Source organism: Heliconius melpomene, chromosome 14, assembly GCF_056956725.1.
Source record: "Heliconius melpomene rosina isolate 202511_hmr_F chromosome 14, ASM5695672v1, whole genome shotgun sequence".
Taxonomy (NCBI): Eukaryota; Metazoa; Arthropoda; class Insecta; order Lepidoptera; family Nymphalidae; genus Heliconius; species Heliconius melpomene.
The window spans coordinates 7,342,856-7,359,287 of record NC_140402.1 but is presented as its reverse complement, the minus strand read 5'-3'; the positions used below and the strand labels follow the sequence as shown (position 1 = coordinate 7,359,287).

Here is a 16,432-nt window from a genome sequence, read left to right as displayed (position 1 = left end):
GAAACTTAATAATTCCCAAATCAATGAAATAAAACAACAATTACATAGCATAATATAATTGACACATATTTTTTAACAAATGAATAAGTTTTGAATTAATGAAATCACTTTAGGTGTAAGTAGAAAATACATCTTGGAAAGGAAATTCAGCCTTATCTGGTACCAAGAGATCTGCAAGGAAACACACAGTACCAGCAGTTCCTTCATATAAGCTTTGTGGATTATCAGGCAGCCGTGCATCTCTCAAAAATTGATCAGTGTTCAAGAAATCGGCAAAAAGTTTACCTCTTTGAATATATTTCTCATCTCCTGTCAACCTATATAGCAATAAAAAGACATATCCACTCCCAGCAACTCCATGACATATTCCAGGACCTTTACGCAATAAACCTTTATTCCAAACTACCTCACCAGCTCTGTTGCAAGCATTGAGGAACTTTTGATCTTTAAATATCAAATAAGCTTTTGCCATTAAATAAATTACTCCTGGTGCCCCGTGGCACCAGTGAACCAGTTTGTGATCAGGCAAACCTATTTCTTCCATGCAACAAGGCCAATTTCCCTCATCAGTTTGAATAGAGGCTATAAATTCTATTGTAGTTTTAATGTCTTGGGCAGCATGCCTATTAAAATTAAGGTAACCAGGTACCGACAATAACATTTGCAATATAAAACTTATTCCATGAGCAGCACCTAAGTATTCAGTATTGTAATAATGATACATCAATGGACATGGACTTTTATGATTTTTAGCATATTCACGACCAGATAAAACCATCATGTCGCAAATTTTATACAATTCTTCATTCGTAAAAATTGGCGCTTGCAATTCGCGACTCATCCACAAAGCTCCAGCGAGATACCCTGCCCGTCCGACAAAAAATTCATCTCCACCGCATTTAAGAAATTTTGGATTTAAATAGTTAGTATAAAGAGCTTTAAAAGCTTTTAAATTTTCGGCGAAATCATCATCGCCAATTTCTCTTTTCAATATGGTGGCTAGAGCATACGTGCCGGCATCGCCAAGCAAGAACGAAGTCTTTTCACCAGCAGATACTTCAAGTGCGGGCGTAAGATATTCTACAGCTTTTTCAATATACGCAGTTTTATTTGCCGAAAGCAATGAGTTTTTCGATAAATAATAAAACATATACGATACCCCTGTTACCCCAACATATAATCCTCCATCTACATTTTTGTGGTTGGGCTGCAAGCGCTTTATAATATTATTAACTTGATCGTTTATCTGCTCTATTATCTCATCTTTATTTAAGGCGACCCCTGCTCCGGGTTTGTAATCTTCGTACGGGTTTGGGAAGAAGCGTACCATTTTTGCTCCAAAGGGTAATGATGATAGAAAGTTGCGAAAATTACGTAAGCAGAGCACTTTATTAAAAATTTTATTCATTAAAAAAATTTCAATTTATATAATTAATATCACAATATATTTTTTCTTCTCTTGTTTTTAGTTTCAAAAATATTTTGAAATTGAAGTTATCAAGTATTTGAATACGCGTACTAAACATTTGTTACTTTAAGGGCATATCCAAACTAGCAACTTTTACAATACGTGTTAAATATTATGTATATTTTCATTTTAACTTAAGGAGCTCAAAATATTGTGATATTGTTCATATTATTGTGGTTTACTCATGAAATTTATTTTAGATTATGTTATATTATATAAACATTACACTATAATTCTACCGAAAACGTATGTTACCCGAATTATTTTAGTTACTTAGCAACAACAAACGACTTTGATAAAGTGGACCAAAACTGCCTCTATGTCGAATTTATATTCACGAAATGAGACTTATATAAAATGGGGCCAATCGAATTATAAATTACAATTTTACAGTTACTAATCTAGTATCTACTGTTAATCAAATGCCTATTACGTATAACCGTGGAAATGTAATGATATATATTAGAGATAATTTCTGAATTTTTGTGCCATAACTAATCAATTATTTCGAAATCTTATAGGTAAGAAAATTATCTTTTCGCGCAAGAGGAAGATCGGCACAGTCACTTGATGTTAGTGGGCCGAGAGTTGAAATTAGTGCTAGTGGAGATGGTCGTCAATTTCTACAAATACGACCTGCTTTGGCTGATCATCGTACCACAACTTTACAACGCTCTAATACAACACTTTCTGGGTAATTAAAAAACTCGTATGTAATATATTAAAGAAACTAATAAAAAATTAGAAACCTATTATATAAATTGTTTATTATTTAACAGGAATAATTTTATATGCAAAGAAGATGCCAAAGAGGACACCATTAATTTACAAGCTGTGGGTGAAGGTAAAGTCCAACTATCTAGGACTCCCCAAGAAAAAGACCGCTTACCTGATAGGATAAGTCTCGACAGGTCCAGGATAATTTTATTACTTAATTATTTTGCTAAATCAAAATAATTTAACTTAGTCAAAATGTATTATTAATTCTCTTCGTTTTTTGCCATAAATTATACCGTAATTATTTTTAGACGAGGACTCTCTTCCATACCTCACATAGTAGGCGAACCAGGATTACGTTTATTATCGCTACAACATAACTTAATTAACACGCTTTCTGGACTGTCGCCTCTAGATTTAAGTAAATTAGTTTTTCTTGATGTTTATGACAACCAAATAGATAAAATATCATCACTGGAAAGACTATTCAGTTTAAGAGTGTTACTGATGGGTAAAAATAGGTAAGTACGAATCTGAATTGTCTCATATCACCAGCCTAGCTTTTTGATATTGATAACGTATTATTTATCTACATCACAGAATTAAAAGAATAGAAGGCTTGTCCAATCTCTTAAAGTTAGAAGTACTGGATTTACATGGTAACAGGATTACAAAAGTTGGGGGTCTATCCAATCAGAGTGAGCTCAAAGTTCTTAATTTAGCTGGTAATCAAATAAAATGTATTGGGCAAATGGACCTACATGGATTACTATCCCTAAGAGAGTTAAATTTAAAGCGAAACCGTTTACGAAAATTATTAGGATTTCAGAATACGATTAAACTGCAAAAACTATTTCTTGGAAACAATGATTTGCAAAGGTATAATATCCCTTAACCACTCATAAATTTACATATTTTTTAATAACTTTATTCACAAATTTATTTAAATTTAAATGTGTTTTGCTTTTTACAGCATAGAGGATGTGGCATCTCTGGCTGAGGCAACCACATTAATGGAAGTCTCCTTAGATGGAAATCCTGTTGCGCTTGGTGGTGATTGTACACCGTTTTTAGTATCTTATCTTCCGAATCTTGTAACACTAACAAATATGCACGTTAGCGATCAGGTACATGTTGTCTAATCTATGCGTAAAATATGTACAAATCGCAACCAGTTACTAAATAAGCCGTTTAATTAAAAGCCTAGCCTTACTGTTAGTAATGTCGTAGTCTAGATTAATAATTAAACAACTAATTAAGCTATTTGGCTGCAACATATATATTTATATGTCGTGAATTATTAAACTAATGTCTAAATTTCAAATATTTTACTGATGTTCTATCTTATTTTTAAGTATTACCCTTATAGGTCCGCCGAGCTGCCATGGCCTGGCGAAGTAATAAAGAAGCCGCTCATGCTGCATATTGCGCACTTAGCGGTTCTGCTCAACAAGCTGCTCGCCGTGATCAGATTATACATAATGCTCGAACTAATTGGGAATTGCTTAGGTAATTGCTATTTAATTTTATTAAGTGTTAATAATGTATAATAATGTTAGTAATATTTGAATTATTTTAGATCAGAAAATAAAAGCTTTGTAAATACTACTAGCCCAGTGAAACAAACGGAAATTGAAAAAGAACTTAAAATGCAAACATCTTCCGAAGCGATAACTCAAACTGATGATGCGCAATGCGTTGAAACTTCTGTTATTCCTGATTTGATAGCTTTTACAAGACACGCGGACGAGGGTAATACGGATTGGAGAGTCAATAACAGCGATGCATCTCTCAAAGCTTCTATAGAGAACACAAATTCTAGACCTCCGCCACGCAAATTACAAAGAAGTTCAACTGCTCGGAAACCTTCTGAAAGACGTGTAAATTTTTCTGAACGCAGTGCGTCACAGGATACAGATGCTTCCCATTCAACATCTACAAGTAGTGATCTAAGATTACCGCCAATTCTGTTGCCAATTATATCTTCCCTAGAAAATGTTAAATTATCCGAAAATTCAGAACCAGTTTTGAAAAGGTGGGAAAGTATTTCAAGCGTTGAACCTGTAGGTGATTCTTCAATTAGTTCATTACCTTCTTCGACTAGTGATAGTGAAGAGGAAGTGAACAAAAGACAATTCAGAAGATGCCCCACAGTATTACGAAGGCGAGAAAATTTTAGTACGATGCGGTCTAAATCTGTGTGTGACCCAGAGTGTCGAAAAATTAAAAGCACCAAAAATTCTGATAACAGTGAAAATGCTAGCAATATTTCTTGTAATACTAATAACGGTTCTGTTGGGGCATCGTCTACATCGGGCAGTGATAATAACAGCAAAGTCTTAAAAAGACAATCATCTTTGAATACTAGATTAAGCAATAGAAATATACGAAGCGCTACTATCACAAGACGAAATGAAAGAGCTTCATCAGCCCATAGAGCCTCAACGGCTCGAAGTAAGCCAGTTAAACAAACTAATTTAGCAAATTTGAAATCATCGGAGCCAGTTTCCAGAGCAATCCCTGTTTCAAAAGACAGAGAGCAAGGTGTTGACTACTTAGTTGAAGTAAGCGACGGTCTCGTAAGTGCATGGGGTGCAGGCGCAGTGCGTCGCCTAGCACGTGAATGGGAATGGGAGAAAGCACGGACTGTTACCAGAGCTGCCTTTCATTATGTTCATTTTAACGCAGTTGCCCAATCTTTGCCGGAACTAAAAGCAAAGTAAGTGTAAATATATTATAAGTTAAATGTCTTATTACTTGCCATTAATATTTGAATATTCAAATACGATATCGTATAACACTAAAATAAAAAATAAACTAAAAAAGTTTATTTTTTAACAGATTTCCAAATATTACCCATCTATTGGTTCGCGCCACTGGGCTACAGCACCTAGGCCAACTGCACGCTTTAGCCGAGCTTCGTGGTCTAACAGGTCTAACTATAATACCAGAAGGTAATCCAATATTTCTCAAAACCTGGCGAGAATATGCAATTTATCGACTTGCTCATTGGGGACTAAAGGAAATAAACGATGAATCGGTAAATTAAGGCTGTGAAAGTTAAAATAACATTGAAATAATTTAATGAAAATCTAAATTCTATTAAATAATTCGAAGACTAATAATTTATTAAAATAGATTTACTTATAGATTACAGAAGAAGAATTGAGAACAGCTAATCAAGCTTACATAGGGCTAAGTGACATAGTACTCCGCGCACTACCAGATGCTCCTTTACAACCTCTACTTTCAAGGTTAGGCAAGAGTGGAAATACTTCTATTAGTGCTAAGGCTTGGCTAAGGGCAGCCGACCCCGCATTACGAGATGTCATCGCTAAAGAAGCTTTACAGTATAAAAAAGGACACGTATCACAGGTAATTTCAATTGCCAATCGAAATCGAAAACTTACTAAATTACTTATATCATTACAAAAAACGGTCATTCTCTAGAAGTGAATAGTTTATTGTAGGCTTTTTTATTTTACTGCTAAAAATAGACATTTTTAGGATTCTTCGCCAACTAAAGTACTTAAGTCATTTCGAAATATATTCTGGTCTTCAATTTCACCAATTAATGAGCGTTATTGCATACATCAATATTTTAGGAGGATATGAATTGGAGAGTACGTGGTCGCGGTCAATTGTCGCACGCAATTGAGTTGGCGTGTGGAGCTGCAGTACGTCTTCGCACTCTTGAACTCCATTGGCCAACAATATTTATAGAAATGATTGAAGAAGTCTTAAAAGATTTTTCTGATATGGACACCCATGTAAAAGATCAAATGCGTATACTCATGGACTCCTTGTGACACTTTCCTTTTACAGTAATTTTTAAATAAATTCTTGTAATACTAAAACTTTGCAATGAATAGCAGACTAAGCTAAACTATTAAATATTATAATATCGTAGATTAAACTACTTGTTTTTATAATAAATTCATTGTTTAAAGATGAATGTTCAATATTATAATTACGAGTACTTTAAGAGATTTATCATTTTTAGAACTGATAACTAATTTCACATAGTTGCTCAATAGTTTTTATAGCAAGAACCAATAAGTAAAGAAAATATTTTGTAAATCCCCTAAATTAGAATTAAGAGTATATTTATGTATTATATATAAATAAATCATTCTGTTGAAAACGAAATACTTTAATTTGACCAATTTAATGTTCACTCTTAGCGAAATATATAAAAAATGTTTAGCTTAGTAACGTTTGATTAAGTATACTTTAAAAATTGCTTGAGTATACTTATCTTGCCACAAAGAAAAAAATATTTATTTTTTACAATATGGCCTATATTGTCCGGGCGCAAGAGCACTAGCATGTGTCTGTAACGAAACTAGTAAATTGTAGACTGCACAAATAAAAAGCATGACACATCAAAGTGCACGCTCTTTAAGATTAATGCCAGGAAGAAGAAGAAGACTCGGTCGGACAATCTAAGTCTCTGTCAGGAATAACATGACCGATCGTGCCAAATCAATGATGGTGGACGTGCTTCTAAATATATAATACATTGTAACAATACAATAATAAAATACCATATTTGTACTTGTAGTCAATCTATATAATTTAAGTAAGAAAATATTTGAATTCACGGGTGAAAATATATGTTAAATAGGTGTTAATTTATCGCAAAAAAAATATTTTCAATGAATTCTTTATATTATACAAAATTATGAAAATTCAGTGATAATAATTCAACTCAATTTACAAAAGTATGAAATTTTTTATCAATGTTTTCTTAAGACGTTATAAAGTAAAGCTATCATTCGTAAACCCATTTTACAGACATTTTTAATTTTTAAATATCCTTTCATCATCTCAAAGTGAGAAAATGGACTTATAAATTCTGAAAAAAAAAAAAAAACATTTTTGTGATGTATCAAGTACATCACTACATGTCAAATGTAAAGGACAACTTGTCAAATAGCTTAATTGAGTTTGACGACCACAGAACACGACTGACGTACGGTGTACCGCTATCGCATACGTCGTGTAAATCGGAAACATAAACTTTTGCTTAACATTTTATATTGTTATATAGTATTCACTTCTTATTTAGAAAATTAGATAATGTAATTGCAACAGGCCGACATGGACGACACTGAAAGTACAACAACATCCGCTGATGAAAACACTGGTAATTTGTGTGACAATCCAACAAGAGACACCTTAGCTGAAGGTCTTTTAGGTCTTCTGAAACCTACTGTAGACCAACTTGATGATAGAGTTAGGGCCACTAGGTAATATTTAAAAAAATATATGATTAATTAATTAAGATAACGTCTGTACAGGGTTATTAGTAATTCGACCAGAATATTTGCCGTAGTTTTTGCATGAATGATGACCGAAAAAAAAACAATATAAACCTTTTTATAATGTTCTAAAAAAAATCATTATAGATTTTCTAGAGAAATTTTGTATTTTTGATAGAGATTAGGGTAATTTTTTTACACTATGTTGTCTCAGGTTTCTCTTTCAAAAGTTAAACAAGTAACTCTTACCTAATAGTACATTATATTTGGCATACTCCCTAAATAATAACACCAAAACAGTAACATTGTTCAAAATATACTTTTAATTAATTTTTAAATTTAATACTAGACTGTTTCTTAAAAAAACCAAAAATTTAATATATCTCAGGGTGAATGTGGCTCCACCTATTGTATTATAGGGCCAAATCAGTTTGTAATAATCACATCTGCTTCTTTACAGGAATTACCAATATATACCATACCTTGTATGTAATTTAATTTTGCTTTGAGTCTTCTGTAAATTTTGTTATTTTATTTTGTTTAAGAATTTCTCAATTGGAATTAAAACAACAAATTGAATCTTTAAATGAAGAACTGCAGAAAGTAAGGGAGGCCTTAAATAATCATCCTGAGTTGGATCCTTATGTCAAGAAATTAATAGCTTGTAAACATAAAGTTACGGTGGTTCTTAATGTATTACAAGCATCACAAGTATGTGAGCAATTTACATTTTGGAAGAAACATGATTTAAGTTTTGTAATAATTTATCATACCTTCTTATTTTTTTAGGATAGGCTTAATGAAATTCGACGAATGATAAACAAAGAGAAAAGTGTAAGACCAGCTGTCACAGAAGTACCTCAAGAACCAGAACAAAGTACAAGTTCTGCTGTGTTATCAGACCATGGCAGTATCAACTAAAATGGAAACTCCATATCAAAACCACATTGAAAAAGAAGATTTTGACTTTGTCTATGAACCAGCAGAAGATAGCTTCCTACTTATTGATGCCTTAGAAAAAGATATACAATACATAAGAAATAAAAACCCCATTTTTTGTTTAGAAATTGGATCTGGAAGTGGTATTGTTATTACAGCTTTAGGTATGGCACTCTCACAAACTGTATGTTTCAGCACAGATATAAATTTCAAAGCCTGCTTGATGTCTAAAAGTACTGGTGATCATAATAAAGTGTTTTTGAATGTTATCAATATGGATTTGGGGTCTTCTTTTGTACACAATAAGTTTGATCTTATAATTTTCAATCCACCATATGTTGTAACTGAGTCAAGTGAATGTGGGAGTCAAGGTATTGAGGCAAGTTGGGCTGGAGGTATCAAAGGTAGAGAAATTACAGATAGACTTCTCGGCATGATACCAAAAATTCTGGCTGAAGATGGCACCTTTTACCTTCTACTAATTAAAGAAAACATTCCTCATGAAGTTGTTCAAATTATGTCTAAACATGGTTACAAATCAGAGACTGTTATACAGAGAAAAGTTAGAAATGAGCAACAATTAGTCTTAAAGTTTTATAGATAGAAAAATATTTTATTGTTTATAAAAATAGAAATAAGCCCATATATATATATGATATAATATATGTATAATATTAATAAATTTTTGTTTAACTTGATTTAAGATTTTTCTTCACAAGCTCACTAAATTCCTTAGCACCCTGCATGTTATCTTCAAAACTAGGTATAATAGAGCAATCTTTAAACCATCTTTGAATGTTGGGGAAAGGTGACATGTCCCAGCCAACTTGCTGAAAATTGATAAAAATTGGTAATTATTTCATTTTAATTTTTATTGTAGTACATACATATAAAGAAAACAAAAATTAAGATTTAAATAATGTAATAGTTAAGTGAAACTTACAATAATTGATGATAATGATGCTGCAATATGAGCATCAGCTATGGTCAACTGATCACCCGCAACCCACTTGCTACAATCTAGAAATTGATTGAGGAAACCAAGAGTAGCATTCAGATCATTTCTCAACTTATCTGCTATTTCTGTTACACCCTCAAAAATTATTGGATACTATGAAGATAAAAATAACTTTAATAGAATTAAAATTGACTTGCATATTATATTTAATCATTACTTATAAACTTACACAAATTGCCCGTATTTTGGGATACAAGAAAGAGCTGTCAAAGTATAATCTTGCATTAACGATGGCACGCCGTTGAAGATCTTTCGGATAAATATCGTCATTTTTGCCATATTTTTCAGCTAGGTAACAAGAAATGGCACGACTCTCCCATAATACAAACCCGTTATCATCAAGCGTTGGTACACAATGCTGAGGATTAATTTTTATAAAGCTTTCACTGAGTTGTTCTTTCTTAATTAAGTTTATGATAACTACTTCTGCCGGTACTCCTATTAATTTTGTCGCCATAAGCGCGCCTCTTGACGGTGCACTTATATTGAAATGGTACAATTTAATATTGGACATATTGGTTGTTTTGTAAAATTATAGATAAAATGGAAATGAAACAAATAAGTAGTACCTACTAAAAAGTTAATAGATACGAAATATTTGATTGATAGTGGGGTGATAGGTTGTTGACCTCAACAATCAAGGACCACCTAATATTTTAAATAAGGAACCTCACGACACATTAAACCACATCGTATTTATATAAATTTAGCAAATTTCGTCTACATAAATTTTGAATCGTTTTGATATTTTAGAAAAGTCTATTAATATTTTAGATTATATATAATTTTGAATTACAACTATCTGTTTTAAAACGATTTTATGTCAAATAAGTACTTATACAGAAAACAGATGACAAATGACGTTATTTTGTTTTGTTTATGTTTTGAATGCTAAGACTGAAAATACTTAAATTAAATTTAAATACTATGGATAAATGTAGAATTTGTTTAAGTAACAATAATTTAACAATAAATATATTTAATAATTCCACATCAGAACAGATATATACTAAAATAATGTCTTTAGCAAAAGTTCAAGTAAGTTTTATATAAAAATAATTTATAATTAAGTAGTTAAGATAAAATTAAAATGCAGTATATATTTTTAATTACTAGATACAACCAAATGACGGGCTGCCTACTTTAATATGTTCAAATTGTGAGAAAACCTTAGATATTTGTTTACAGTTTATAAAACTTTGTGAAAAATCGGATTATGAATTAAGAAATTCTATAATAGTTATTAAAGAAGAAAATCTCGCAACTGATCTAAGCATGCACGAAGCAACACGATGTTACACTACAATAGATGGTCCTCCTGTTATTAAAAATTACAATAAAGACAAAATAAAAACTGAAGTTAATGAAGCAATGAATTCTATTTATACTTTAAAAGATACAGATAATTTAAAAATTAATAATAAAGCATCTCAAAAGCAACAATGTTTTACATGTGGTAAAGTTATGTCTTCCAGGTATAAATTATTTTTTAAAGTAATTAAAATTTGCCAGAATATTTGACACTAAACTACAATTTATATTTTATAAATTAGACATATTTTTTTTTACTATTTACTTTGCAGGTTTCGTCTCAAAACTCACTTAGCAACCCATGCCGCAGAGAAACCTTTTACTTGTCCACATTGTGAAAAGAAATTTTCCATAGCACAGAATCTGACTGTTCACATAAGAATACATACAGTAATTTTTTTATATTTACTTGTTTTGAGTATAGTTAATTCTTTTTGTAGCTCCCACTGTATCTGACATGGGTAATAAACAAATACAGTTATTAATTGCCATTATAAAGAATAAAAATATATATGTTACAGGGAGAAAAACCTTTTGTTTGTAAAATATGTGGGAAATCATTTGCCCAATCCTCTGGACTGACCACTCATAAACGAAAGCACACAGGTCAGATGCCATACCAGTGTGTGCTTTGTCCGAGAAGCTTTCGTACTATAGGTCATCTACAATATCATGTAAGGTATGTAATGTATATTATGTAACAATTACTTTTAATTGGTTTTGTATGCTGATTATATTTTTTTACTACTTTCTCAATAAAATATGTCCATTAATAACTGTTAAGTACAAATTATATATAGGCTTGTTATGAGGCCATTCATGGTACAGGGGCAGCAGGAGCACCAGAATTCAGCAGAAAGCTAGGAATAGGAATGTCTTAACGCTGGGTGTCTTTGTTGCATACCCTGCTAGTGTGATGAAGCTAGAAAAATAAAATCAAATTAATATAATTAATTTGTTTGCGTGGACTTAGTTATCTTCAACATTTTTCGCCCCAATTTTTTAAACTTGCAGCATGTACAAAAGAGAAATTAATTTGACGAAAAAATTATGTGTGGGAAAATGAACAACTTATTCTGAATGTGTATCAGTTTTCGAAGTTAATTATAAAACAATTCCTACAAAGACCTAATGGCTACACAACAAAAAACTTTATTAAAATCAGCCCTGTAGTTCCGAAGCGAAGATATATGTACAAGCAGGCAGACAAATTATTCAGAAGTGAGCATAATGCATATTAAATATGCACACGACTGTACTGACATGCACGCGTTTAACAAACATCTACTGTCGGATTATTAATATTATACATACTTACATATAATAAATATTATATATTTCTCATCTTACATTAAATATCCATTTACTTAATAGTATGTAAGTAGTAATAAGATATTTTGTTCTTCTAATTTTAGACGTCATACGGGTGAAAAAAAATACGAATGCGACAAGTGTAGTCGCGCATTTATTACTCAAAGTGATTTAAAACAACATATTTTGACGCATATTGGAGAAAAACCGCATGTCTGCTCCATTTGTGGTATAAAATTATCCCGAGCATCAAACTTAAAACGCCATATAAAGTTGTCTCATAGCGAAGGAAAATCCTTCATCTGCACTGACTGTCCATCAAAATTTGCTCGCAAAAGTGATCTTTTAAAACATGAAAAGAAACATACCAGCAATGTAAATAAAGAAATTAATAATAAATAATTATAATAAAAAATATGGTTTTATTACCATTATTCAGATAAGAAGAATAAAAGAGAATAGAAATATAGTTATTCACATCTTAGTAGGCGGAGGAAGAAAATAGAATAAATAAAAAATATATTTTATTAGTTTATTAATAAAATAAAAAATAAGAAAATAAAATATTCTAAGGATGATTTCTAATTCATTATAAAAACTATATTTTAGTGTAAAATGCACAATAATTTTTGAAATTATTAGATTCCCACTTTCTGACCAATTTTCAAGACATTGTTTGTACCTTCTTGTTACTAGAGGAAGGAAATTATAATAGTTTTCCCTGAAGGCGCATCGAATGCACAACCATTGGGTTATTAGTAAATTATGAATTTACAAAACACAGTTTTTCATATTCCATAAACTTTTTGACAAAAAAGAAATCAGAAGCCGTCAGAAGTCTTATAAAATTTAAATTATATTTTTTATGTTCATCTGGATACTATTTTGGAAAGCAACGTAAAAAAACCGTTTAAAAAAAACAACTTTAATACAATATTTTAAAATTTTAATATATGTACTATAGATAGGTACCGTATCGCTTGTCAAGGTTGATAATGCCATATGAATCCTTTAATGGACGTGAAAGAAAATAGGTTAAAAATGATCAACTAATATAATTATAAACATTACTTTACATATTTAATTCAATCGATCTTTTTTTAAATTATTGTTGTAAAGAATATGTTGGTCATCAAGTGAGGTATATAAAATTTTTGTCTGTGTGCAACTGGCAATATTCAAAATATTTTAAATTTTCATATACGTTAACGAATAGAATTATCGAGTCGCTTTCAAAAGTTTGAAGTTCTTTGTGGCGTTGGAACTGTGAACTTAACTCAATAAAAGCATTTTTATTGCAAATAAAAGTAAGCTCTTTGATTTCTTAAAGCGAGACCTAAAAGCTTATCAGTAAACATGTCGAGGGATATTTATTACTCCGAAAAATACCGTGACGATGAACATGAGTATAGGTAAATTATTATAATCTTTAATATTTCAGTTTATTTCATATAAATATTTGTATACGTGTTAAAGACTAAAATCATTATTAGTTATTGTAATAGGATTATTGATTACCCATAATAAAGCAAATTATAAATGATAAACATATTTTAAAAATAAGTAAGACTTCATGAAAAACCTACTTGAATATAATACTTAAATTTTATAAATACTATGTAATATTTATGATATTAAAATAACGTAAAAATATGTTACAAAACTTTAACAATAAGATCCAAAACAAACTGAAATATAAACTTAAACTTTTAGGCATGTGGTTTTACCTAAAGATATGGTTAAACTGGTTCCAAAGAATCATCTAATGTCTGAACAGGAATGGCGATCTATCGGAGTCCAGCAGAGCCAAGGATGGATCCATTACATGACACACCAACCAGGTAATTATTAGGAAATTGATATTTTAAAATATTACATCCATTACATATTTATTTGAATAAATCCAATCTTTTATATGTACATAATAATTTCATCTTATTTAACCCCTATTTTTATTAACTTATTGCTTACTATTTCTCATACCAATAATATTTTTGTTTGACAAGTCATTTAATATTGAATTGAATATTGAAGTCATTTAAATTGAGCTACTTTTTGGCTTTCAAGTCATTCTGCAAACTTCTAAAAGTATTTTTGCCCCCATATATTATTAGAACTATAGTGCATCTTTATTAACCTTACCATCTGTATGTGATGTGTATTCTTGGTTCTTTGTCAAAAAATATATTAATTCTTAAGTGTATAATATATTACTATTGGCTCATTGTTATTATATTATGTTTTCTTTAATTTAATTGTATTCAAAAAGTCATTCCACTTTTATTTTTAAGGAAGACAACTTTTAAGTAATAAAACCAACCACTTGTATACTTTGATTTCATTTGTATCTATTATGTGCTTATTACTTTTGTATCTTTGCAGAACCACATATTTTGCTATTCCGAAGAAAGAGGTCACCTTCAACTGACAAAAAGTAAAATTTAAACAATAAAAATTGTGATTGTGTAATGTACAGTTGTTGTGGAATTAGACTTAATTATTTTTAACATTTTTAAACTGCTATTCCACAATAGGGATAGAAAAATATTTTACAGAAAATGTATAAAAATTTCAATGACATGAGTACTTCAACTTGTTTCTCTCGCAAAAGCCTTGAGCACCAACTACAAAGGTATGACATGTTCTTATCAAGCCTGTTTATGTTACCTGTGCATAGCATAATAAATGTTTGACGTAGTGGTCAAAGCACTTCAATGGTTTGAGTCCAGCTATGTTAATTTTTAGTATGTTTTCTGGTAAATATTAAACTTAATTAGTTTAGTTTGCTTCATAACATGGACAGTTTTCATTTGATATGAAAATTACTTAGACATTATTGTAAATTCTCTGTTATGATACTTCTACATACAGTATATACAAATTTGAACGCTATTATTTCAGTTAAATGTTTGTAAATTTTTTTGTCAGATGTAACATTTTTGTTTTATAATTTAATAATTTTAATTGGGATATGTATCTAAGTATGACTGATATTGCCATCTAAGTTTAATAAATAAATTTTGATTAAAATCTTTAAATGTGGTTCTTGAATTTTTAACCAACTGATAATAACTCTTTTAATATTGTATTGTAGATCATATTTGAAGGTTCCTATTTTGGGTATACTACATTTTACTACCATAAATCAATATATTTCTTTGTTATGAGTGTGATGATTAATGATCTTCATTCTGTATTTTTTAAGTTGCTGGTTAAAATAAGTCATTAATTTGTAAGATCATTTAAATGTATAAAAAAAAACTCAAAAATTAGCTTAATAAGATGATGAAAAAATTACCAATTTATTGTTTTCAGTTGAGCTATGGATCAAATATTCAATGAATTGGTATATTTTTGGTTGTATTTGTAAATAATGAAAATTCTTAAGTAATCAGCACTGTATCCTTGTCAGGTGTTATAAATTTTAATGAAATTGGGGTACAAATAAATTATTTTGGTGCTATGTTGTCATTTTTATTTATATATAGATCCCTGTACTGTCTTATAAACCCTCTTATACCAGACACAAAATAAATGTATTTAATGAGAAAGTAAATATATATTAACAAATGTGTGATCAATAGTTGTATTTAGGTTTTATAGTTTTAATATAATAAGTAATGCTTTCATGTAAGTGCCCAATGTTTGTAATAGAAATAATTATCTTTATCCATAATTATAGCAACCAATACTTGTTATTTTTTCCAATTTGTTTTCTTTGCATTGTCTTTTTACTCATAATAAATTATACAAACAATAATACTAGAGAAAGAATTGATTATTGCACTGTGCATATAATTTGACCACCATTTACTATATTTTAACATTGCACATCAATTACTATAACTATTATCAATTTAATCTGATTTATAAGATTAAAAATTATGCCTCAATTTAAGACACTGCATGTTGAGGTGGTACTTTATTCTTCATTTTATACTAACTCTATCAGAGTAGGGAAATGATAATTAAGCCTAAGCTGTTTGTATCTGTATAAATTGAAGTATATTTAAATTATTAAAATAAAAGAACTAGAGGCCAGTTGTGGTGTAGGGGCACAAGCAAATGAATAAACGTGGCAGGTTTTAGGTTTGATTCCCACTTGAGGAAATGAAATATTTAAGTTGAGTTCTGCCACTCAACATGCAATGCAATGCAACTGGACCAGACTGTCTTAACACTAGGTTCCCACATTCCTTCTGTCTATCTTAGTACATATGGGATATAGCGTGAACCTAAAAATATATATATATATATATATATATATATATATATATATATATATATATTATTATTTCAAACTACTTTGCTTACTAATAATAGAACCCAGTATTAAAGTCTTTCTATATTGAAGTTAAACAATTTAGAAACTTTAGAATAAGGTAGGTTAATAAGTAATAAAAA

At 30.2% G+C, this 16,432-nt stretch overlaps 7 protein-coding genes across 8 annotated transcripts; 5 read left to right on the top strand and 2 right to left on the bottom strand.

Annotated features, from left to right (window-relative positions):
* Positions 1 to 40: 40 nt before the first annotated feature.
* On the bottom strand, positions 41 to 1,535 carry LOC146532235 (lanC-like protein 3). Its single transcript, XM_085197309.1, has one exon. It carries the CDS (start codon positions 1,406 to 1,408, stop codon positions 110 to 112), a length of 1,299 nt encoding a protein of 432 aa, XP_085053435.1. The 5' UTR covers positions 1,409 to 1,535; the 3' UTR covers positions 41 to 109.
* Positions 1,536 to 1,641: 106 nt separating this feature from the next.
* LOC146532234 (uncharacterized) lies at positions 1,642 to 6,336 on the top strand. 2 transcript variants are annotated; one of them, XM_085197305.1, is made up of 11 exons: positions 1,642 to 1,917; positions 1,990 to 2,162; positions 2,248 to 2,379; positions 2,497 to 2,706; positions 2,786 to 3,064; positions 3,159 to 3,312; positions 3,555 to 3,694; positions 3,765 to 4,904; positions 5,027 to 5,225; positions 5,336 to 5,560; positions 5,791 to 6,336. In XM_085197305.1, the coding sequence occupies exons 1-11, from the start codon at positions 1,891 to 1,893 to the stop codon at positions 5,992 to 5,994; spliced, it is 2,883 nt and encodes a 960-aa protein (XP_085053431.1). In that variant the 5' UTR covers positions 1,642 to 1,890; the 3' UTR covers positions 5,995 to 6,336. The 2 variants fall into 2 exon arrangements, with proteins under 2 accessions (XP_085053431.1, XP_085053432.1); XM_085197306.1 differs by lacking the exon at positions 5,791 to 6,336 and having other exon boundaries at positions 5,027 to 5,139; positions 5,336 to 5,506.
* Positions 6,337 to 7,122: 786 nt separating this feature from the next.
* Snapin (SNAP associated protein) lies at positions 7,123 to 9,086 on the top strand. Its single transcript, XM_085197303.1, has 3 exons — positions 7,123 to 7,437; positions 7,995 to 8,160; positions 8,239 to 9,086. The coding sequence occupies exons 1-3, from the start codon at positions 7,289 to 7,291 to the stop codon at positions 8,368 to 8,370; spliced, it is 447 nt and encodes a 148-aa protein (XP_085053429.1). The 5' UTR covers positions 7,123 to 7,288; the 3' UTR covers positions 8,371 to 9,086.
* HemK2 (HemK methyltransferase 2) lies at positions 8,372 to 8,992 on the top strand. The gene has a single exon (XM_085197764.1). The coding sequence runs from the start codon at positions 8,372 to 8,374 to the stop codon at positions 8,990 to 8,992; it is 621 nt and encodes a 206-aa protein (XP_085053890.1).
* On the bottom strand, positions 8,975 to 10,529 carry LOC146532231 (glutathione S-transferase 1-like). The gene is made up of 3 exons (XM_085197302.1): positions 9,576 to 10,529; positions 9,332 to 9,499; positions 8,975 to 9,218 (listed from the first exon to the last, which is right to left on the bottom strand). The coding sequence occupies exons 1-3, from the start codon at positions 9,918 to 9,920 to the stop codon at positions 9,078 to 9,080; spliced, it is 654 nt and encodes a 217-aa protein (XP_085053428.1). The 5' UTR covers positions 9,921 to 10,529; the 3' UTR covers positions 8,975 to 9,077.
* On the top strand, positions 10,264 to 13,390 carry LOC146532230 (uncharacterized). The gene is made up of 5 exons (XM_085197301.1): positions 10,264 to 10,444; positions 10,523 to 10,881; positions 10,990 to 11,107; positions 11,239 to 11,396; positions 12,133 to 13,390. Exons 1-5 carry the CDS (start codon positions 10,295 to 10,297, stop codon positions 12,428 to 12,430), a joined length of 1,083 nt encoding a protein of 360 aa, XP_085053427.1. The 5' UTR covers positions 10,264 to 10,294; the 3' UTR covers positions 12,431 to 13,390.
* Cks30A (Cyclin-dependent kinase subunit 30A) lies at positions 13,237 to 15,491 on the top strand. The gene is made up of 3 exons (XM_085197304.1): positions 13,237 to 13,440; positions 13,742 to 13,869; positions 14,411 to 15,491. The coding sequence occupies exons 1-3, from the start codon at positions 13,385 to 13,387 to the stop codon at positions 14,464 to 14,466; spliced, it is 240 nt and encodes a 79-aa protein (XP_085053430.1). The 5' UTR covers positions 13,237 to 13,384; the 3' UTR covers positions 14,467 to 15,491.
* The last annotated feature ends 941 nt before the right edge of the window (positions 15,492 to 16,432 follow it).